Source organism: Hypanus sabinus, chromosome 5, assembly GCF_030144855.1.
Source record: "Hypanus sabinus isolate sHypSab1 chromosome 5, sHypSab1.hap1, whole genome shotgun sequence".
Classification (NCBI taxonomy): Eukaryota; Metazoa; Chordata; class Chondrichthyes; order Myliobatiformes; family Dasyatidae; genus Hypanus; species Hypanus sabinus.
In genome coordinates this window covers 107614617-107638579 of record NC_082710.1, presented here as the reverse complement: position 1 = coordinate 107638579, position 23963 = coordinate 107614617, and the positions used below count along the sequence as shown (strand labels likewise).

The 23963-nt window shown below is 41.6% G+C and overlaps 1 protein-coding gene across 1 annotated transcript in view; it reads left to right on the top strand.

Annotated features, from left to right (window-relative positions):
• The first annotated feature begins 446 nt into the window (after positions 1–446).
• cacnb4a (calcium channel, voltage-dependent, beta 4a subunit) overlaps positions 447–23963 on the top strand; it is a 172276-nt gene continuing 148759 nt past the window's right edge. Inside the window, exon 1 of the mRNA XM_059971180.1 lies at positions 447–615. Coding sequence (XP_059827163.1) covers positions 447–615 — 169 coding nt within the window. The remainder of the gene's footprint in view (positions 616–23963) is intronic.

Genomic DNA, 23963 nt, shown 5'->3' with positions numbered 1-23963 from the left:
TTGGATAGGTACATGTTTAGGAAAGGTTTAGAAGGAAAAGGGACAAACATAGGCAAATGGGACTAGCTGAGATGAGCATCTTGGTTGACATGGACAAAGTGGGACAGAGAGCCTTCTTATGGAACCAGAACCATAGAGCACTGAAACAGGCCATTCAGCCCACCTAGCTCATGCTGAACTAGTCCATGCTTAGTCCCATCAACCCACACCTGGAACAAAGCCCTCCATACCCCTCCCATCCATGTACTTTTTGGTGGGCTACAAGCATCGCAATCTCTTCAGCACTCGGCAAGGGCCAATGAAAAGAAGCAGGGTGTAAGCAGAGTGGCTGTTGTGGGAGCGTCCATTGTGTGAGTGGCCAGTGCTGAAGTGCTCAGGTGTCAGCTAGAAATTCAGATCGAGAACTTAGCAGCATAACAAGTATAGGCAGGTTGGTAGTTCAAGCAATGGAACACTCCTCCTGTGAGATGTGGGATTTCAGCATACCTAGAGGTCTCCTTGATGACTACATCTTCAGGAACTGCTCCCAACTTCAGCTCCTGATAGACAAGGTCAAGGAATTGGAGCTGGATCTGGATGCACTCAGGACCATCCGGGAGGCTGATAACCTCATAGGTGAGACTTCTATTGTGGTGGTTACACCTTGAGTGCCCGCTGGAGATAGCAGATAGGTGATCACCAGGAGATGTAAGTGGAGAACGCAGACAGTACAGGGTTTCCTGTGGCTATTCTCCCCAGCAACAACTATACACCTTTGGATACTACTTGGGGGTGGAATGACCTACCAGGGCACAGCAGCAACAGCCTGGCCTGTAGCACTGTGGCCGGCCCTGAGGTTCAGCACAGAAGGGTAAAGTCAGGCAGAGCAGTAGTGATAGGAGCTTTGAATGTTGGGGTGATGAAGAACAGATTCTGTGGCAGTGGTGTACAAGCCAGGATGCTGTGTTGCCTCCCAGGTGCTAGGGTCCAGGGTGTTTCAGAATGGCTGCAAGGGGGAGGGGGAGCAGCCAGAAGTTGTGGTGCACATTGGCACCAATGACATAAATAGAAAGGGGGATGAGATCCAGTGTAATGAGTCTAGGATAGTCCGGAGCAGGACCTCCAAGGTCGTTATCTCTGGATTACTTCCAGCACTACATTCCGGTTAGGGAAGGAATAAGGTGATAGTACAGGTGATTGTGTGGCTGAAGAACTGGTGCAGGGTGTAAGGTTTCAGATTTCTGGATTATTAAGATCTCTTCAGGAGAAGACATGACCTGTACAAAAAAGATGGGCTATACCCGAACCCAAGGGGGACTAATATGCCAGTGGGCAGGTTTTCTTGAGCATTAGGGTAGGGTTTAAATGGGGGTATGGGAACTGGAGTGACAGTGCTGAGGATGAAGCAGTTGGTATATAAGCAGATGCAGTGTGTAATGAGATTGTGAAGAAGGTCAGATAGATGACAGGGCAAAATTGCAATCAGTGGGATGTGTTGTTGTAACATTGGTGCATTATTGACTAGGGCACTGAATTCAGGACAGAAAATGTTATATTTGAATACATACAGTAAACAGAATAAGGTAGATGATATTGAAGCTCAGTTAGAAATGGTTGGGTATGATATGATGGGCAAAAACCTAGTCATGGCTGAAAGAAGATCACAGTTATGAGCTTACAATCCAAAGGTACACATTGTATCAGACAGATAGGAAGAGAGGATGAAAAATGAAATCAAATCCTTAGAAAGAGGTGACATAGGATTGGAAGATGTAGGACCAGATGGGAGTTATATACAGACCCTTGAACTGTAGCCAGGATGTGATATAAATTTAAACGGGAAAGAGGAAAAGTGTGTAAAAAGGGCAGTGTTACAATGGTCATGGGGGATTTCAATGTGCAGGTTGATTGGGAAAATCAGGTTGGTGTTGGATTTAAAGAGAAAGAATTTGTAGAATGACTACGAGATGGCTTTTTAGAGCAGCTTTAGATTAAGCCCAATAGGGGAACCACAATTATGGATTGGATGTTATGTAATGACCCAGATTTGATTAGGGAGCTTAGGGTAAAGGAATCCTTAGGAGACAGTGATTGTACTATGTTAGAATTCACCCTGCAGTCTGAGAAGGAGAAGCTATAATCAGGTGTATCAGTATTACAGTGGAGTAAAGAGAATCACAGAAACATGAAAGAGTAGCTTTCGAAATTGATTGGAAGAGGAGACTAGCAGGGATGATGGCAGAACAACAATAGCTGGTATTTCTGGGGGAAACTCAGAAGACACAGGAAGGAATCCCAAAGATGAAGAAGTACTCTAAAGGGAAGATGAGGCAACCAAAAATGACCGGGGAAGTCAAAGACAGCATAAAAGCAAAAGAGAGGGCATATAATAGAGCAAGAATTAGTGGGGCGTAAGAAGATTGGGAAGCTTTTACAAACCAACAGAAGGCAACTGAAAAAAAGCTATAAAGAGCAAAAAGGTGAAATATTAAGGTAGGCTAGCCAATAACATAGAAGAGGATACAAAGGTGTTTTTTCAGATATATAAAGAGTATAAGACAGCCAAGAGTGGATATCAGACCACTGGAAAATGGTGCTGGAGAGGTAGTAATGAGGGAAAAGGAAATTGCTGATGAACTTTGTAAGTATTTTATGTCAATCTTCAATGTGGAAGACACTAGCAGTGTGCGAGTAATTTGAGGGTGTCAAGGGCGGAAATGAGTGTCTTTACTATTACTAAGGAGAAGGTGTTTGAGAGATTGAAAAGCCTGAAGGTAGATAAGTCACTTCGACCAGATGGACTACATCCCAAAGTTCTGAAAAAAGTAGCTGAAGAGATTGCGGAGGCATTAGTAAAGATCTTTCAAGAATCACTAGATTCTGGAATGGTTCCAGAGGACTGGAAATTAGCAACTATTACTCCACTCTTTAAGAAGGGAGGGAGACAGAAGGAAGGAAATTATACACCACTCAGCCTGATTCCAGTGGTTAGGAATATAATGGAGTCAATTATTAAGGATGAAGTTTTGAGGAGTTTGGAGATGTATGATAAAGCAGGCCAACGTCAGCATGTGTTTCCATGAATTATTTGAGGAAATAACAGACAGGATAGACAAAGGTGAGTCAATAGAGGATGTTTAATTGGATTTTCAGAATGTCTTTGATAAGATGCTGCACATGAGGCTGCTTGACAAGATACTAGCATAGATAGAAGAGTGGTTGGCTGTCAGGAGACAAAGAGTCACAATAAAGGCACCCTCTTCTATTTGACTGCTAGTGACTGGGACCACTTATTTTCACGTTATATGTCAATGATTTGGATGACAGAATAGATGTTTCTGTGGCCAAGTTTGCAGATGACATAAAGATAACTGGAGGGGCAGTTAGAATTGCAGAAGCAGGAAGTCTGCAGAAGGATTTAGACAGATTGGGAGAATGGGCAACGAAGTGGCAGTTGGAATATAGTGTGGGGAAGTGTATGCTCATGCACTTTAGTGGAAGGAAGAAGGGCATAGACTACTTTCTAAATGGAGAGAAAATTTGAAAAACAGGAGTGCAAACGGATTTGAGATTCCTTGTCCAGGATTCCCTAAAGGTTAACTTGCAGATTGAGTCAGTGGTAAGGAAGGCAAATGTAATGTTAGCTTTATTTCCAGAGGACTAGAATATTTGAGAGCAAGGATATAATGCTGAGATTTTAAAAGGCATTGGTCAGACTGCATTTGGGGTACAGTGAGCAGTTTTGGGCCCTTAACTAAGAAAAGATGTTCTGGCATTGGAAAGGGTCCAGAGGGGATTCAAGAGAATTATTCCAGGAATGAAGAGTTTAAACTATGAGGAGTATTTGATGCCTCTGGGCCAGTACTCACTGGTGTTTAGGAGAATGAAGGGGGGATCTCATTGAAACGCATTGAATATTGAAAGGCCTAGATAGAGTGGACATGGAGAGTATGATTCCAAACATGGGCAAGTCTAAGACCAGAGAGAACCGCCGCAATATAGACATCCATTTAGAACAGAGATGATGTGAAAATCTTTAGCCAGAGGGCGGTGAAACCGTGGAAATCAATGCCACAGGCAGTCGTGAAGACCAATTTATTGAGCATATTGAAAGTGACAGTTGATAGTTTCTTGGTTAATCAAGGCATCGCACGTTACAGGGAGAAGGCAGGTGAATGGGAATGAGAGGGATAATAACTCAGCTTGATGGAATGGCAGAGCAGACCTGGTGGACAGAGTGGCCTAATTCTTCTCTTACAATTTATTTACTCATTTACTCAAAGTTCTCTGAAACGTTGCAATCAAACCTGCTGTTTCCATGTCAATGTTATTGGTAGGGAATTCTGAAAGTTAGACACAGTAATAACAAAGGGACTGAGATTTATTTCCAAGTCAGGTTAGTGTGTGTCTTGGGTAGAAACCTTCAGTAGCTGTTCATCTATTTGCATTGTTTTTCTTGGTTGCAAATGTTATGGATTTGGAAACTGTTGTTGAAGCCCATGCTCCGTCTGCCATCCAATATCTGAACTGTTCATGAACATCTATTACTATTCCTCTTTTGCACTATTTATTTATTGTAATTTATAGTAAATTTTATGTCTCAAGACTGTACTGTTGTTATATAGCAGCAAATTTTGCAATTTTTGTCAGTTATAATAAACCTGATTCTGTTTCTGATTCGAGTGAGTGAGTAACTGAACGCATGTATTCACCACAGTGCATTCAACATATTTCCAGAGAGAATGGACAACTGAAAGGCTTGCTGTAGAGAATATCAACAAGACTGTAAAGAATAGTAATTGTAGTGATTGAAAAGGGTGGAAACAAGAATTGATGACAAGTATGGGGTTTAAAAGTTTACTAAATCATCAAAGACAGGTTGAGATTTTTAGACATAAGGAATTCTAGGAGTCTGAGATTCAGGAAAATAAACAATGTGATACTTAAGAATAAGGAGATGCCATCAATGATATGTTAGCAATAAATTTTGTTCAAGGACTATTTTGATCTCTATGGCACTTCTGGGGAATAAACAATAAAATACCATGGATGCTGGAAGTCTGAAATAAAATAATGGAAAATTCTGAAAACGATCAGTTGTTCCACCACAAACAAATGAAAATCTGCAGATGCTAGAAATCCAAGCAACATACACATACACACACAAGATACTGGGGGAACTTAGCAGGCCAGGCAACACCTACGGAAAAAAGTACAGCCAACGTCTTAGGCCGAGATCCTTTGGCGGCTGTTCCACCAGCAACTTTAAGTGGGTGAATAAGGGTTCAGGCACAAGGCTGGAAGAAATTTCAACTTTATTAGTTTTTAAGACAAGAGAACATAGAACACAATGGCACAGTCCAGAATTTTCAGTGTTGTGCTGAGCCTTTAACTTGCTAACCCTTCCCTCCTCCAAAGCCCTTCATTTCTCCTGCATTCATCTGTCTAAAGAGTTTTTTTTACTAAATACCCTCAATGTATCTGTCTCTACCACCCACCCTGGAAGAGCATTTTACTCACTCACCATTAACTGTATAATGTACTTACTCCCCCCTATACTTTCCTCCAATCACCAAAAAATTATGCCCCTAATTATTAGCCATTTCCACCTTGGGGAAAAAATCCATTCATTTAAATAATTTTCCATTATTCATTGAATTATTTTGAAACTTGTATAATTGTTCCATTGTTTAATGGGCAATATGAGCTACAAAAGCCAAAACCAAGACTTCAATGTGAAGTGGGACGAAAGTGGGCCAGAATTCTGATTGTATTACATGCATATTGTCTTCCTTGATTTAAAGCAGATGTATGAGAACTGCTTACAAGTTTAAACTTAGATATTTGTCCTGAGGTCAGCGTTATTCTTTGTCTGTGCCTTTCCTTTCGAGCAGCTCGTGCATCTTGATGCTAAAGCGATGAGACTGGAATGCAGCGAGCATAATGCATTTTGGTTCCCTGCCAGGCTGAAGTAGCAAAAATTTCTGGGTCATCACTGAAACATAATTCATGACAAACCCTTGGCCTATGTTGGGATGGGTGCAGGGAGTTTGCCAAGAGAATGAAGAGACACAGCAATTGACCTGCTTATTAGGTAGATAGCTCTATTACGTTGGTGCTGAATGAGGTGGGCAGAAGCATGATGTTCGTATCGACTGGAAATCCTCCCACAAGCCAGGTGAGCAGCTGTCAGTAAAGTAGTGTCACTCAACAGCATTGTTAATCAGATGGGTGACTGGACCAGATTTACAAACTTGCTCTCCACTCCACATTGACAAATACAGTACTGGGCACAGCACCATATGTCTTCATTGGTTGGTGCAGTAATGTGGTGGCAATGGGTGCCTTGTTAGCAGAGTGGTTAGCAACCACACTATTACAACTCACACTATCAGAACTCAGGAGTTCAATCCCGGCGTCCTCTGTAAGGAGTCTCTGTACGTCCTCCATGTGAAATACATGGGTTTTTTTTCTGGGTCCTCCAGTTTCCTCCCACAGTCCAAAGATATTGGGTAGGTTATTTTGGTCATTGTAAATTGTCCCGTGATTAGATTAGGGTTAACGGTCGGGCTTGTTGGGGTTTGCTTGGTGCTGCAGTTCAGAGGGCTGGAAAGGCCTACTCCATGCTGTATCTCTAAATAGATAAATAAAAAGGTGCCCTATGAAGTGGTTTGGTTCAGAAGCTGATGAAAGAAGTGGCCAAACGTTTGTACACCTCATACCAATGATTTTCAACAGTCAGGGGCAATGATAAAAATACAGCAGTTAATACTGAGCAACACACACAAAGTGCTGGAGGAACTCAGCGGGTCTTTAGCTGAATCATTGACTGTTTATTTCCTACCATAGATGCTCCCTGACCTGCCAAGTTCCTCCAGCACGTTGCTCAAGACTTCCAGCGTCTGCAGAATCTCTTGTGTAGGTGCTAATACTGTAGATGTTGCAAATCTGAACCCACCCTGAATTATTAAATAAAGACGCAACAGATGCTGGAATCAGGAGAAGAAAATGAACTTTTGCAATGCTGCCTGACCCACTGCTCATTCTCTTTGCCAGCAAAAGTGAGAAACACTCAGCATCCGTGGAGGGAGAATGATCAATTCCTGTGTCTTTCATTTAACAGTGGAATCAAAGGCAAACATTATCAGTCCGAAACAGATTTTGTATCAGCCAAAACTCAACTTCCCATTTCCTCTGTGAATTTTTGACAATGAAGTGGAGGGTGAAAGGGTTTTGACTTGGTAGCTGTTGATCTCATTATTTTGTGCCCATTACAGACAAGAAAACCTTGATAAATTCAAATATTCAAAGATTTGATGTACACTTAATATCAAAGTATGTAGTGTATGCAGTACACAACTTTGAAATTCATCTTCCCCACAGACAGCTACAAAACAAAGAAAATCATGGAACCAGTACAAAGACAAAAACATTAACACCCCCCCCCACAACACATGAAAAAATAGAAATTACATGAACAACATAAAAAGCGAGCGAGAAACACAGAATTTAAAACACAAAATTGAAAGAATTCAGGTATATTCAGTTCAGCTCAGTGTTCGTCATCTGCAGGCCGCCCTGAATCAAAATCTTCCAAAATAGCAACAAAAAAGTGATCAGAAACCAGAAACACGTCATAACCTGAAGTACAGAGTCCAATCCACAAACCGCAGTGATTAAACCTTGCCCAAGATCCACAACTCCAACACCATCCTCTGAAAGTATCAAAGGAGAGAGACCAGTCAAGCACAGCGGCCTCCCTTCAGCAATAGTAAGTGAGAGGAAGAGGAAGAGAGAGAGAGAGAGAGAGAGAACACAGACACTTTTCTCTGGCAGCAGCAAGTGAGAGGCCAGTAGACGGTGCTGAAAACTCGCTTGCCTTCCCGCACTCGCCCTGATGATTTCAATTTTCCTTGGCGCTTTAATTGGTGAGAAATGGAGTTGATCATGCACTTGCTTCATCAGTCTTCTTGGCCTCGAGGCTGCACACTTCATTTGAAGCCTCCCGGAACCCTCTTGGAGATAGCAAAGCACCAGATCGCTCAATCAGCCCGAAAACATATCATCAAAATGTAAATCACAGATCACAGGCTCCAACAGTATAACAAAATAAAACAAAATAATCACAGCATGAGCAACTGACCGCTTTCACATCCTCAAACCCAGTGGAATTCTGTGATATAAGCTTTCATTTCCAGTTTTGCTTTTACTGTTGTTTTGCCTAGAATTGACTCCTTGGTAGATTAGATTAGCATGCTGCAGTCTATATACTTTCAAAAAATGCGTGAATTAGTAAATTGGTTCATTATTGCCACACATATAATGAAAAACTTGTCTTGCATACCACCATACAGATTAATTTGTTTCAACGATCCCTGGAGGTGCATAAGGTAAAGCAATAGCAGAGTGTAGAATGAAGTGTTACAGTGTAGTGAAAATTCAGTGCAGATAGCTATCAATGTGCAAGGTTATAATGATGTAGTTCAACTTGTTGTACAGACATAACTGTTCAAAGTTGTATTTCCGTGGGATAGAAACTTTCCTTAAGCCTGGTGGTATGTGCTTCCAGGCACTTATATCTTCTGCCTGATGGCTGTTTTAGCGAGGCAGCAAGAAATGTGGACAGATCCCATGGAGGCTGGTTCCTGTAATGAACTGGGCTGCATGCATGGCTCTCTTGTGGTCATGTGCAGAGCAGTTGCCATACGAAGCTGCGTTGCAGCTAGACAGAAAACTTTCTATGGTGCATCAATAAAAATTGGTAAAAGGCAAAGGAGACAGGCCAAATTTCATTAGCCTCCTAAGGAAGTAGAGGCTTTTGTAAGCTTTCTTGGCTGTGGTGTCTAATTGGTTGGACCAGGACAGTCTGTAACTGATATTCACTCCCAGGAGTTTAGCGATCTCAGCACTGTTGATGTAAACAGAAACAGGTGCACTGATCAATTTCCTGAAATTAATGACCATTTCTCTTGTGTTGCTGACATTGTAGGAAAAGTTGTTGTCATGACAGTATTTCACTGGGTCTATCTCCTTCTTGTATTGTGACGCATCCTTACTTGATATATGGCCCATTACAATAGTGTTATATACTGACTTGTAGATGGAGTTAGAGCTGAATCTACCCACCCAGTCCTGCGTGCACAGGGTATAGAGGAGGGGCTGAGGATGTGTCTTAGGGGGTGCTAATGTTGAGAATAATTGTGGTGGTGTCCTTAATGATTGTGGTGTATTGGACAGGAAGTTAATGATCCACTTGCAGAGGGAGGTGATGAGTCCCAAGTTTAGGAGTTTTGCAGATGAGTTTGCTTGAAATAGTAATGTTGAAGGTGCCACAGTAGTGTAACAGTTATCACAACGCTATTACAGCTCGGGATATCAGAGTTCAGAGTTCAATCCTAGCCTCCTCTGTAAGGAGTTTGTATGTTCTCCCTGTGGAATATATGGGTTTCCTCCAGGTGCTCCAGTTTCTTCCCACAGTCCATAGAAGAACCAGGTATAGGTTAATTGGTCATTGTAACTTGTCCTGTGATTAGGCCAGGGACAAACTGGAATATGCTGGGCGGCATGGCCTGAAGGCCAGAAGGGGCAGTTCTGCGCTGTATCTCTAAATACATACTATTCGGGTCAAACTTGACCCGTTTTGACATTTGACAGCAGTAAAAACATCCTAAATGCCATTTTTTAGCTGACATTTGATGAGTTTTCCTAAAGTGACCAAAAACGTGCAAAAATTAAAATATTTAAATATTTTATACTTTTGTACAGGTCAAATTTTTGTACATTGAGGCTGTTCCAGATCAAATTTGACCCATATCTATTGAAATAGATTTTAGATCTCTGAAACATTAATTAAGGATTAATCACCCATTTATTAATATCAGATAGGCTATTTATACATTCTAAATAGATCTGTGGTTCAAAATTTGGTATAGACACAGGGATTCTTGGGCTGGGTCAAAATTGACCCGGACCATACTTTGAAGGCATAGAATATGAACAGGTTGCCTGGGTTAATTAAATGAAGGCAGAACTATGGTTAATAAGCAATAGTTTAACGTAAATGTCTTTGCTGTCCAGATACTTCAGAGATGAATGCAGGACCAGGGAGAGGGTTTCAGGCATAGACCTACTGCAGCTACACGTTGCAGTATGGAAGCTGGGGGAGTGCTAGAAGTCAGATTATTACACAACTGACATCTTATTCTGCTCCTGGACAGTTTGATGTCAGCTGATGCATCCAGCTTATCTTATTTGCTTTCTATTTGGAAGAATTAATGTTTGTAAATATTTCTATTTTTATACATATCATTCTAAACATCTCTGAGCATTAGAGACACTTAGAAACACACAGACAAAGACCTTGACAGGACAAGCTGGCGATAGCCAATTAGAATGATGTGTGGGAGGGGCCAACGTCCTGCCAATTGTGCTACACTCGCTACCAGTTCTCTGCTCTATCAGAGCAGCATGGGGAAATGTGATACCTCAAAGGAATAGCACGGCAGTGGGGCTAGTGAAGGGTAACATCAAGACATGGTTGAGCCAAGCATGATCTAGTAAAATTTTCATCCTTCAGATTAGCCAAAGCAACACACACATAATGCTGGACGAACTCAGCAGGTGACGCAGCATCTGTTAAAGTGAATGTACTGTCAATATTCTGGGCCAAGACCCTTCATTAGGACTGGAAAGGAAGGGCGAAGATGCCAGAATAAAATGGTGGGAGGAAGGCGAAAGAGGACTAGCAAGAAAGTGATAGGTGAAGCCAGGTTCGTGGGAAAGGTAAAGGGCTGGAGAGTGGACCAAGGGTGAGAGGGAAGAAGAAAGGGCACTGGGGGAGGTGATAGGCAGGTGAGGAGAAGAGTTAAGAGTTTAGAGTGGGGAATAGTAGAAGATGGAAGGGGGAAGGAAAAAAAATTACCGGAAGAACAAAGAGATGTTCATGCCATCAAGCTGGAGGCTACCTAGATGGAATTATACCTAGATGGAATTACTAACTAGATGGAATTATACCTAGCTGGAATTGTACCTAAATGGAATTACTAACTAGATGCAATTATACCTAGCTGGAATTATACCTAGATGGAATTGTACCTAGATGGAATTACTAACTAGATGGAATTATACCTAGCTGGAATTATACCTAGATGGAATTACTAACTAGATGGAATTATACCTAGCTGGAATTATACCTAGATGGAATTACTAACTAGATGGAATTATACCTAGGTGGAATTGTACCTAGATGGAATTACTAACTAGATGGAATTATACCTAGATGGAAATATTTCTAGAAGGAATTACACCCAGATGGAATTGTACCTAGATGGAATTATACCTGGATGGAATTATACTTATATGGAATACTACGTAGATTGAATTATACTGAGATGTAATTATGCCTAGATGGTATTATACCTAGATGGAATTACATCTAAATGGAGTTATATCTAGATGGAATTACTAACTAGATGGAATTATACCTAGCTGGAATTATACCTAGATGGAATTATACCTAGATGGAATTACTAACTAGATGGAATTATACCTAGGTGGAATTGTACCTAGATGCAATTATACCTGGATGGAATTGCTATCTAGATGGAAATATTCCTAGAAGGATTTACACCCAGATGGAATTGTACCTAGATGGAATTACTATCTAGATGGAATTATACCTGGATGGAATTATACTTATATGGAATACTATGTAGATTGAATTACACTGAGATGGAATTATGACTAGATGGTATTACTACCAAGATGGAATTACACCTAGTTGGAATTGCTACCTAGATGGAATTACACCCAGATGGAATTGTACCTAGATAGAATTATATCTACATGGAATTATACGTAGATGGAATTGTACCTAGATGGAATTATACCTAGATGGAATTGTACCTAGATAGAATTATATCTACATGGATTTATACGTAGATGGAATTGTACCTAGATGGAATTATACCTAGATGGAATTGTACCTAGATAGAAGTATATCTACATGGAATTATACGTAGATGGAATTGTACCTAGATGGAATTATACCTAGATGGAATTGTACCTAGATAGAATTATATCTAGATGGAATTGTACCTAGATGAAATTACTAACTAGATGGAATTACTACCTGGATGGAACCAGATTAACCATTTAGGGAGCAGGAGACCATGATTCTCAGTTATTGCTGCCTCACAATCTTGTATTACCTATGTAAATGTGAAGTCCCACTCTGAATGGACAAGGAGGTGCACTTCTTTGTAGTAATGGAAATTTATTCCAGAAGTTAACACTGGCCACAAAAACACTAAGCCCCTACCATCAAAGATCATCAGGTGTTGATAGGTTCATGAATGTAATCTAGGATAGATAATGTTGCCCATTTCTTGTGCAACGTTTTGTTTTATCATACCCATACGATATTGAATTGCTGAATAGATTCACCTATAGCCAGTGGTTTACTTTGCATTGTTTGATTAAGGTGACCAATCCAGATTTGTATCTGCTTCTTACGGTCTTCTGCAGTAAAATGTACTTAGCAAAGATGACCCACATGATTCGCTGGTCTATGACACTGTACATTGTACAAGTCTTGGATCAGATTTGATAGATGTAACCTTCCAACCAGGCTTGTATACAAACTCAGCTCATTAGCTAACTCTGCTAATAGCCATGTGACTCAGTGGTGAGAAATGACCTTTCATAAACAATATACTTCTAGGGTTCCCATGATTTGGCGTTCAACCAAACAGCAATGTTGTGATCTTCCTATTAAAGAAACCTCAGGTTGAGTGAATGCTGTGTAAATCTGCTGATACACAGTTATCAGTCGGCAAAAATTAACAGATTGTACACCGCATAAAATTATAAAGAAAGTATATTTACCAATTTCAGCTTTATCAAAAAGTTATTAAAAGAAAGAAAAGAAGGAAGAAAACAAAAAGCCCATTACAGTTAGACCTGTCTAAATGTTCACATGATCTTTGGAGCTCATCTCTTGTAAGGCTGGGTCTAGACATTACCAACAGTGCCAAACCTACAGTCTGTGTGAAAGCACAAACTACAGTCCAAACTTCCCTCAAAGTCCATCTCAGACAAACTGGCTCTCTCTCAAGAGTATTGGCCCTTCCTCCTTGGAGCCATTCATCTGCACAAAGTACTTCTTGCAACAGGATCTCTCCTTCCAACAGCATTCTGTGGCATCCTCCCTTCTGTCCCATTCTACAGCTCCCACCAAAAGACCCCAAACCAGACTACTGTCCATCACAAATCTCTCTCCACCCTGCTCTCTCTAGAACCTTCTCCAGATACCACCATCCTGACTAGCTGACACAACATTCCTAAGTTGAACAACAGGGCTTCTTATCTTTAGCGGAAATTAAAACAGTCTACCAACAGGACACACTGCTTTTGCAGAAAACTGCTAAAATGAAATACGTACAGCATAGCAGTAGAAATCTTAACAAGGGCATTGCACAGATATTACCAAAGATGGGCAGAATCAAGTGACACTGAATCTTTGGTAATGAGATCAAGAAACACAAGAGGAATAATTTTCCCACTGCCCACATAATTACACCGTAACACAACCCCAACTCCAATGCTAAAACTGGCTGTCATACTTCCACCAACTTTTGCCTGGACACCCCTACACCTGAACACTCCTTCCCTACAATACACCATACTCCCCTCCTGACACCAAATATAAGCCCGTCACTGCAGCATATTCATAACCATAAACTTTAAAATTTGTGTAAGGAGTAGGAAGACCCCAATAAAGGCAAGAGTTGGACCTGGTTAATGAAGGCATGGGCTACATCAAAGTCATGTAACATTGAATCTCAACTAACAAGATCAAGCAACACAAGAGGGATAATTTCCCACTGCCCACATCAGAACTGATCAATGTATTTGTTTCCCAGTTTTCAAAGACGTTAGGCTGTCAAGGTTTACTCTTTTCATCCTGCTCTATAATGCATTGGCATGATTCAATGTGAACATGATTCAAATTGTTGCCTCAGCACAGTGGTGCAAAATCCAATCTGTCATTACAAGGTAATACACACAAAATGCTGGAGGAACTCAGCAGGCCAGGCAACATCTATGGACAAGAGTACAGTTGATGTTTCAGGCTGAAACCTTTTGGCAGGACTGGGGAAAAAATGCAGAGGAGTAGATTTGAAAGGTGGGGGGCAGGGGAGAGAGAAATATCAGGTGATAAGTGAAACCTGGAGGGGGAGGGATGAAGCAAAGAGCTGGGAAGTTGATTGGTGAAAGATTCAGAAGGCCATGGAAGAAAGAAAAATGGGGGAGGAGCACCAGAAGGGGGCAGTAGGCGGGCAAGGAGATAAGGTGAGAGACGGGAAAGGGGATGGGAAATTGTGAAGGAGAAGTTGTGGGGGGCATTAGTAGCAATTTGAGAAATTGATGTACATGCTATTAGATTGGAGGCTCCCCAATGGAATATAAGGTGTTGTTCCTCCTACCTAAGGATGGCCTCATCACAACTGTGGAGGAGGCCATGGATGGACATATCGGAATGGGAATTGGAAGTGGATTTGAAATAGGTGGCCACTGGGAGATCCCACTTTTTCTGGTGCTTGGTGCATAGATGTTTGGTGAAGCGGTCTCCTAATCTATGTCAGGTCTCACCAATATACAGGAAGCCACACCGGGAGCACTAAACACAGTATATGACGCCAACAGACTCACAGTTGAAGTGTCGCCTACCTGGAAGGACTGTTTGGGGCCTTGAATGGTAGTGAAGGAGAAGGTGTAGGGGCAGGTGTAGCACTTGTTCCGCTTGCAAGGTTAAGTGTCAGGAGGGAGATCAGTGGGGAGGTACGAATGGACAAGGGAGTCATGCAGGGAGTGACCCCTGCAGAAAGCAGAGAGTGGGGAAAGGTGTGCTTGGTGGTGGGATTCTGATGGAGGTGGTGGAAGTTCCAGAGAATTATGTGCTGGACGCGGAGGCTGGTGGGGTGGTAGCTGAGGACAAGAGGAACTCTATCCCTGGTAGGGCGGCAGGAGGATGCGGTAAGAGCAGACATGTGTGAAATGAAAGAGATGCGGTTGAGGGAGACCGCTCGCCAAGTGCCTACGCTCTGTCCATCCATTTTAATTCCACTTCCCATTCCCATTCCGATATGTCCATCCTCCACTGTTGTGATGAGGCCATACTTAGGTTGGAGGAACAACACCTTATATTCTGTTTGGGTAGCCTCCAACCTGATAGCATGAACATCGATTTCTCAAACTTAGCACCACCCACCCCCCCCCACCACATCCCTCCCTTCAGCATTTCCCATTTCCTTTTCCCTCTCTCATATTGTCTCCTAGCCACCCCATCGCCTCTCTCTGGCACTCCTACCCCCTACCTTTTTTTCTTTCTTCTCTGGCCTTCTGTCTCTTTCACCAATCAACTTCCCAGCTCTTTACTTCATCCCTCCCCCTCCAGTTTTCACCTATCACCTGGCATTTCTCTCTCCCCTCCCCCCACCTTTTAACTCTACTCCTCAGCTTTTATTCTCCAGTCCTGCTGAAGGGTCTCGGCTTGAAATGTCGACTGTTTACTCTTTTCCAGAGATGCTGCCTGACCTGCTGAGCTCCTCCAGCATTTTGTGTGTGTTGCTTGGATTTCCAGCATCTGCAGATTTTCTCTTGTTTATTACAAGGTATTATATAATTTAGTAGTAGAGTTTAAAAGCCTTGAATATAGTATGTCTTTCAACACTTGTGCCTTCTACAGCTCACATTTTAGAAATGTGTGTGTGTGTGTTCTGTGAGGGAGGTATATGTTTGTGTATATACAAGATCTATAAATATTAGCATACTGTATGTACATAGTGTAGGTATTACTTACATTCTCATGAGATGAAGACTGGAAGCAAGGCCAGCCTCAGTAGTACTCCCATGAGGGCACTAATTCACCTCTTGCCAGACTGTATATTCACCCACGCTGCACAGCCAGGGAACAGCTGTTTCTTCAGTTGGGCTGGAGCAGAAATGTATAGGGAATCCTTCTAAGGCATAAGTTTCATATGACTTTCTAAGGACTTACTTACTTACTTTATTTATTGAGATATAGTGCGGTATGGGCCCTTCTGGCCTTTCGAGCCACACCTTCCAGCAACCCCCATTTTATCCCTAGCTGAATCACGGGACAATTTTCAATGACCAATTAATCTTATCAACTGATAGACCTTTGGACTGTGGAAGGGAACTGGAGCACCCGGAGGAAACCCACGCGGTTACAGAAAGAACATACAAACTCCTTACAGAGTGCAGCAGGAATTGAACCCGGGTCGCCTGTACCATAAGGCATTGTGTTAACCACCACGCTACCGTGCTGCCCCATTAATATGGTCGCAGAGCAAAAGAGAGCAGAGGACATTGTGATGTTTTACTGCAATTTCAAAACCCACAGATGCGATAATGTAACAGGAAAGGTTCCTGTTTTACCACAATGTGGCCACCCTTAGGGTGGAAGGGTAACACATTACATTCCATCTGGAAAGTCTCCAACCTGATGGCATGAATATCGATTTCTCTTTCTGGTAAAAAAAAACACTCTCCCTTTCCCTCATCTGTTCCACAGTCTACCTTCTTACCTCTTCTCACCTGCCTATCACACCCCCCCACGGATCCCCTCCTCCTTACCTTTCACCTCTAGTTCACTCCCCACTCCTATTAGGTTCTTTCCCCTCCAGCCCTTTACCTTTCCCACCCACCTGGCTTCACCAATCAACTTCTACCTATCCTCCTTCCCCCCCCTCACCCTTTCATTCTTGTATCCTCCCCCTTCCTTCACGGTCCTGATGAAGGATCTCAGTCTGAAACAGTGACTGATAATTGATTTCCCTGGATGCTGCCTGACCTGCTGAGTTCCTCCAGCATTTTGTGAGTGTTGCTTAGGAATAGCAAAGGTTCAAGCATTATTTTTAGCTTTTATGTTATATTGATTTTTTATTCTTGTATTAAATCAGTATTGTACTGATATGTTGGTGCTAAAATGCATTACGGGATCATGAGCTCAGCGGAGACCTTACTTGACAATGGACTCTGAGTGATACTTTCCACTTAAATATTGGAGTATTATTGCAATGGATGGCATGATTGTGAAATAAAAGACTTGCCATGGCTGTCATGTTGTCCTGACAATGATGGCAAGTGACCTCCAGTGTCACATTGATTGCTATCCAGTAGATCTTATTCGCTCCTTGTTCTTCTCTGAGAGTCTTTATGAAAGCAGAGGAATATGACTGAGGTTGCAAGATGAGATAAAACTACTGCTCCATATTGCCAGTCCTCTGAAAACTCCCTTTTATGTAGCTGATTGAACGTTAGAGGGAAGTGCAGCTTGAACTGAAAAGCTTGCCAGTGTAATAATCATATCCAATTGTTGAGAACTGAGTGAAAAATACCCTCTTATTGTTGATCATTTGTAAAGGTCTAGTGTGTAACTGCGGCAAATAATTCAGCAAATGACAGAATGATACTGTTTACTGCTGGTGGAATTGAGGTTAGACTTCAGTTACTGTTGATACCATGTCTGGAGTACAATGTAACTGCATTGGTCTCTATATTTAAGGAAGGATTTTAATGTATTGTGAGAATGCTTGTTCAACTAGTACCTGGAATACACTTATATACTTATGAGCAAAAAGTTGGACAGGTTATGCTTATATCTTGTGATGAGAGGACTGGTCAAGGATGGAGAGGACCTAAGTGCTGCAGTATCCAAGACTAGAAACAAGACATGTATTCAAGACTGAGACAAAATCGTGACAAAATGCTGACGAGAACCTGATGAGACTAGATGAGAATCCGAATGAGACAGAAAACCTAAATGCAATTGCAAACTGAACTGAAGTTAAGCTGATGATTGAGCACCAAACTTGGGTTCAGGTGCTCTTTAAAATATCCAAATCTTGGCACCAAAGCATAGCCGCCAATTAGCGGAGTGGGCCAGAATCTTTAAAGGGACTGTGCAAGCTATCTGTACTCCAGAGAATCAGAGCACCCAAGGTCCGGATGTTGGTGCAGTTGGGTGTGTGCTGTAACAGTATCTCTTGTAGTTTAGAACTGTGGGAGGGGACTAGAATGAAACAGGATCCTGAGTGGTCTTAGCAGGGTAGATATGAAGAGGATGTTTACTGGGGGGTCACTGTTTAAAAATAAGAGATTGACCCTTTAAGGACCCCAGTGTAATTCTGAATCAGTCATATTAATAAAATAATACACACTAAACAACTGTCTGTGCATAAACCTGTACAGCATCCTAATGTGACGTAAGCACAAAAGGCAGCCCCTGCTTAAGAAAAGAAGAATAATGGACCACTCCAAATCAAAGCAACACACAAAATGCTGGAGGAACTCAGCAGGTCAGGCAGCATCTACGGAAATGAACAAACAGTCACCGTTTCAGGCTGAGATCCTTCCTCAGGACTGCGAAGGAAGGGGGAAGAAGCCAGAATAAGAAGAGGGGAAAGAGTATTTGTGGACTCAGTAATATATAGTGACCATTCCAGAATATTGGTTACCTTCTAACTCAATGAGATTGTGGCAGATAAAGTCAAACTTGGCTACGACAATGACTGAGTGAACTCTCTGATGCTGCAGTAACCTATAACATGGGAAACAAAGCAAAAATCTGCTGTGTCCACTTGGATAAATTCTGTAGCAATGAGGTGGGGGTCCAAATGACCTACAGTATGCTTTCTTGGCAAGAGTAGTTCAGGTATGACATTGTGGCCAAGGTTCTTCCTGCAGAATATCACCTACTGTAGAAACACCTTGGGGAAACTGAGCCTGCAATTATATTGCGTATGAGTGTTGCCTTGGAAACAGAGACAGAGTAGATTCTTTTGCAGGTGGGCTTGCTTTTTCCTCTTGCCCCATGCCTCATGGCTAGCCACAGCCATAGCAATGCCATCAGTAATGAGTAACGCTGCTGGGACACCTATCGAATGAACAAAGTTGCTTCTAATTGCTGGAGAAAACACCCCCACAGCTAAGTGGGAATGTTTGAACACTCATGTAACTTTGCAAGGTGCTTGATAACTTGTAGTGAGTTTGGAAGATGCCCATTCAATTTTCTGAGTGTCAGCAAAGCGTTACTTTCAAAAGCAAGGAAACCACCAAATTAGGGCATTGTATTATACATTGGCTGTGGGTTGCAGAGAAAAGGCCCAAAGTGAGTGTCACGTAAATATAAAGATCAGGCGACGTAATGAGAATCAACTCTAAAGCCTCTTAAACTTTCAGGTTTTCTTCCACCATTCTCTTAAATTCAAACAACTTCTCACAAAAAATAATTGGCAGGTCAGCTTTTTTGAACTACTCTCCTAAACTGTGAAGTTCAATACCTGAACTATAAGGATGCAGACTCAATTAAATGCCAGTTCAAAACTATTTATTTAACCTTGCTTTTAACTAACATCTTTTTCTTTTATATTCATGTTTATTTTTACTTTTTATTATCATGTCTATACTTTTACCCCATTGTAGAATACTTTGAACTACGTCATCTGTATGAAAAATGTTCTGTAAATAAAGCTGTCATTATTATTATTTTGAAAGATGATAAATGAAGATCAAGTTTGCCATGGGTACAATTTTACTCAGATATTACTTCTTCTAGCTAAAGTTGCTATATGTGTAATTAGAACTCAGAAGCAGACACAAATTGATTTAGTTTCATCTATGTGTTAAAATTTGGGAAGCAAAGTCAGAGATACAGCACAGGCTTAATGGTACAATTTTAAAAGATGTCAGAGAAAGAGATGTGCAGAGTATAAATTGTTGAAGACAGCAGATTGAAAGCTTTTGGGATCATGAGCATGAAATGGAGGTGCAATGAAATACCAGAATCAGTTTTTATTATAATTGGTGTGTGACATGAAATTTGTTAACTTAGTAGCAGCAGTTCAATGCAATACATAATGTAGAAGAGAAAATTTAAAAAATAAATAAGTAAATCAATTACAGTATATGTATATTGAATAGATTAAAAATTGTGCAAAAACAGAAATACTGTATATTTTAAAAAAGTGAGGTAGTGTCCAAGGGTTCAATATCCAGTTAGGAATCAGATGGCAGAGGGGAAGAAGCTGTTCTTGAATTGCTGAGCGTGTGCCTTCAGGCACCTGTACCTCCTTCTTGATGATAACAGTGAGAAAAGGGCATGCCCTGGGTGCTGGACATACTTAATAATGGACGCTGCCTTATTGAGACACCGCTCCCTGAAGATGTCCTGGGTACTTTGTAGGTTAGTACCCAAAATGGAGCCGACTAGATTTACAACCCTCTGTAGCTTCTTTCAGTCCTGTGCAGTAGACCCCCCCCCCCACCATACCAGACAGTGATGCAGCCTGTCAGAATGCTCTCCATGATACATCTATAAAAGTTTTTGAGTGTATTTGTTAACATACCAAATCTCTTCAAACTCCTAATGAAGTATAGCCACTTCTTTATAACTACATCGATATGTTGGGACCAGGTTAGATCCTCAGAGATGTTGACACCCAGGAACTTGAAACTGCTCACTCTCTCCACTTCTGATCCCTCTATGAGGATTGATGTGTTTTCCTTCATCTTACCCTTCCTGAAGTCCACAATCAGCTCTTTAGTCTTACTGACATTGAGTGTTAGCTTGTTTGCAAGAACAGGAAAACAGATTATTATCTGAATGGTGGTGCAAGAACAGGAAAACAGGAAAATAAATTATTATCTGAACGGTGGCCGATTAGGAAAAGGGGAGATGCAACGAGACCTGGGTGTCATTGTACACCAGTCATTGAAGGTGGGCATGCAGGTACAGCAGGTGGTGAAAAAGGCAAATGGTATGTTGGCATTCAAAGCAAAAGGATTTGAGTATAGGAGCAGGGACGTTCTACTGCAGTTGTACAAGACCTTGGTGAGACTGCACCTTGAATATTGTGTGCAGTTTTGGTCCCCTAATCTGAGGAAAGACATTCTTGCCATAGAGGGAGTACAGAGAAGGTTCACCAGATTGATTCCTGGGATGGCAGGACGTTCATATGAAGAAAGACTGGATCGACTAAGCTTATACTCACTGAAATTTAGAAGATTGAGGGGGGATTTTATTGAGCCGTATAAAATTCTAAAGGGATTGGACAGGCTAGATGCAGGAAGATTGTTTCCGATGTTGGGGAAGTCCAGAACGAGGGGTCACAATTTAAGAATAAAGGGGAAGCCTTTTAGGACTGAGATGAGGAAAAACTTCTTCACACTATGAGTGGTGAATCTGCGGAATTCAGGAAATAGTTGAGGCCGGTTCATTGGCTATATTTAAGAGGAAGTTAGATATGGCCCTTGTGGCTAAAGGGATCGGGGATATGGAGAGAAAGCAGGTAGAGGGTTCTGAGTTGGATGATCAGCCATGATCATACTGAATGGCGGTGCAGGCTTGAAGGGCTGAATGGCCTACTCCTGCACCTATTTTCTATGTTTCTATGTTTCTGCAACGCCATTCCACTAGTTGGCATATCTCACTCCTGTATGCCCTCTTGTCACCACCTGAGATTCTACCAACGGTTGTATCATCAACAAATTTATAGATGGTATTTGAGCTATGCTTAGCCACACAGTCGTGTGTATACAGAGAGTAGAGCAGCCGGCTAAGCACACACCCCTGAAATGTGCCAGTGTTGATCGTCAGCAAGGAGCATATATTATCACCAATCCGCACAGATTGTGGTCTTCTGGTTAGGAATTTGAGGATCCAATTGCAGAGGGAGGTACAGAGGCCCAGGTTCTACAACTTCTCAATCAGGATAGTGGGACATGCGTATTTTAAAGAAGTTAAATTTTATACATTACTTACAAGCAGAAGTTTTGTGCTGAGAAATTCTAGCAAGGAATGTGAAATTTCAGTTCCAGATGGAGTACTGAGCACAATTCTGGCACGTGCTTTTGGGGAGACTTGTACAGAAGATAAAGGAATTTAAAATAAAAGAGTGCAGCGGATGGAAATCCACAACAAAAACAGAAAAGGCTGCCAAGTACTCTACAGGTTAAATAGCATCATCTGGGGATGAGGAGAAACAAACCTGAAATTTTGGCTCCAGGACCCTTCATCAAAATGTTTAACTTACAGAGAGGGGAGGGGCAGACAGAGAAAAAAGGAATGTTTGTGGTCGTGTGCAGTCTGAAATTGGGAAGTTAACAATCACTTTATAGGGAATAAAATGGAGACCTAAAAGGAAAACAAAACAGATTAAAGCAGGAAAGTATGGCCTCTTCTGTGGAAAGAGAAAGAGAGAATTAAAAGGTGGTTACCTGAAATTGTTAGGTTCTGAATTAATGACCTGTGGCTCACTAGAATGCTGCGCAGGATGAAAAACAAATAGGAGGTGTTTTCCTTAGAGAAAAGGCCAACAATTTGCTTAAAAACTTGGGTTTGATAAAACTAAATCAGAACCGTCAAAAGAGAATGATCTTTGTTTAACCCTCCACATGATCCAGGTTCTTTTGTATCTTATCTTTTTACGTCAATAGTTTTAAGTGGAACTTATGTGTTAAAGAAGCTGTGCTCATCAGCAAGGGGGATTCTGCCTGTAAGATCAAATAGCTCCGCACTGGGTGTATGGTGAATTTTACCAAACCAACAATTTGTAAAGAAGAGGTGGGTATGTGGTATTCTGTTCTACTTGCACTCAACTAGCTGGCACATACTATTTTAATAATTTTGGTGAAAATTTCTGAGTCTGCCAATTATTTGAATATTTTCCCTCAAACAAGTCTTTTTCTCCCCCACCAGATCCATGTTAATATTCCTCACAAAAATTCTCTTATCCTTCTTTGTCTAAACCTATCAAAATGTCCTCTATTCCTTCCTACTTCATATGCAGATCTGTCTTTTCCTTAAGTAATTTGAAGATGCTATTCTACCAATTGATCCATGTGGTTGTGAGTTCCACATTCTAACCTACACGGACAAGGTTGCTTCCGACTGCACACTGAAATTAGCAGTTGTTTTCTATTTAATGCCCCTAGTTTTGTAATTTGTTGTAAGTGGATTTATCCTTATGTCTATCCTTTCAAATCCTTTGATGATCGTAAAAACCACAATCTTCTCACCCTTCATTCGTCCGTTTGCTGAAACATTGTATCTCCGATAATTACAGAGGAATAGCATTTCAGTTCTGATATCAGTCTAGTATATCTTCTCTTGGTTTTCATGTCTTTATATCCTTTTATCAGTGTGGATGTCAGATTAGTTGGCTGTCCTTTTCCTACCTGCATAGGTAGGAAAGCAGAGGCTGAAGAGCAAGGCTCCAGAGATCAGGACCACAAAGATTGCAGGAGGCAGAGGAATGGCTAAGGGCTTGCTTCAAGTTAGTAGACTGGGCCGTATTCAAGGATCATCAGAGGATCTGAATGAATACATCATGGTTGTCATGGACTTTATCAAAACAGTCATAGATGAGTGTGTCAGTAGAAAATTATTCCAATTCTTCCCCAACCAGAAGCCCTGGATGAACCATGATATCTGCAATTTGCTGAGAGCCAGATCAGTGGCATTCAAGTCTGGCGGCCAAGTAAGATACAAGATGTCCTGCTATAATCTCCAGAAAGCCATCTCATATACAAAGTGTCAATTCCAAACCAAGCTTGAATCACTGAAGGATGCTTGACAGCTGTGGCAGGGGCTATTATCTCTGAGAAAGAGAAACCAAGCGAAAACAAGGCCCTGCTCCCAACGTTCACTTGACCGTCAAAATGTACAGGAACCTTCATGAACTCCCACAGACCCGAGTGACCCTATAATTTCAGTCTCTGAGGCATCCTTCAAATCATATTCTCTTCTCTCTATTGCCATCAGAAAGAAGGTGCAGGAGCCTCAGGACTTACACCACCAGGTTCAGGAACAGTTATTACCCCTCAACCACCAGGCTCTTGAACCAGAGAGGATAATTTCAGTCAGCTTCACTTGCCCCATCATTGAACTGTTCCCACAA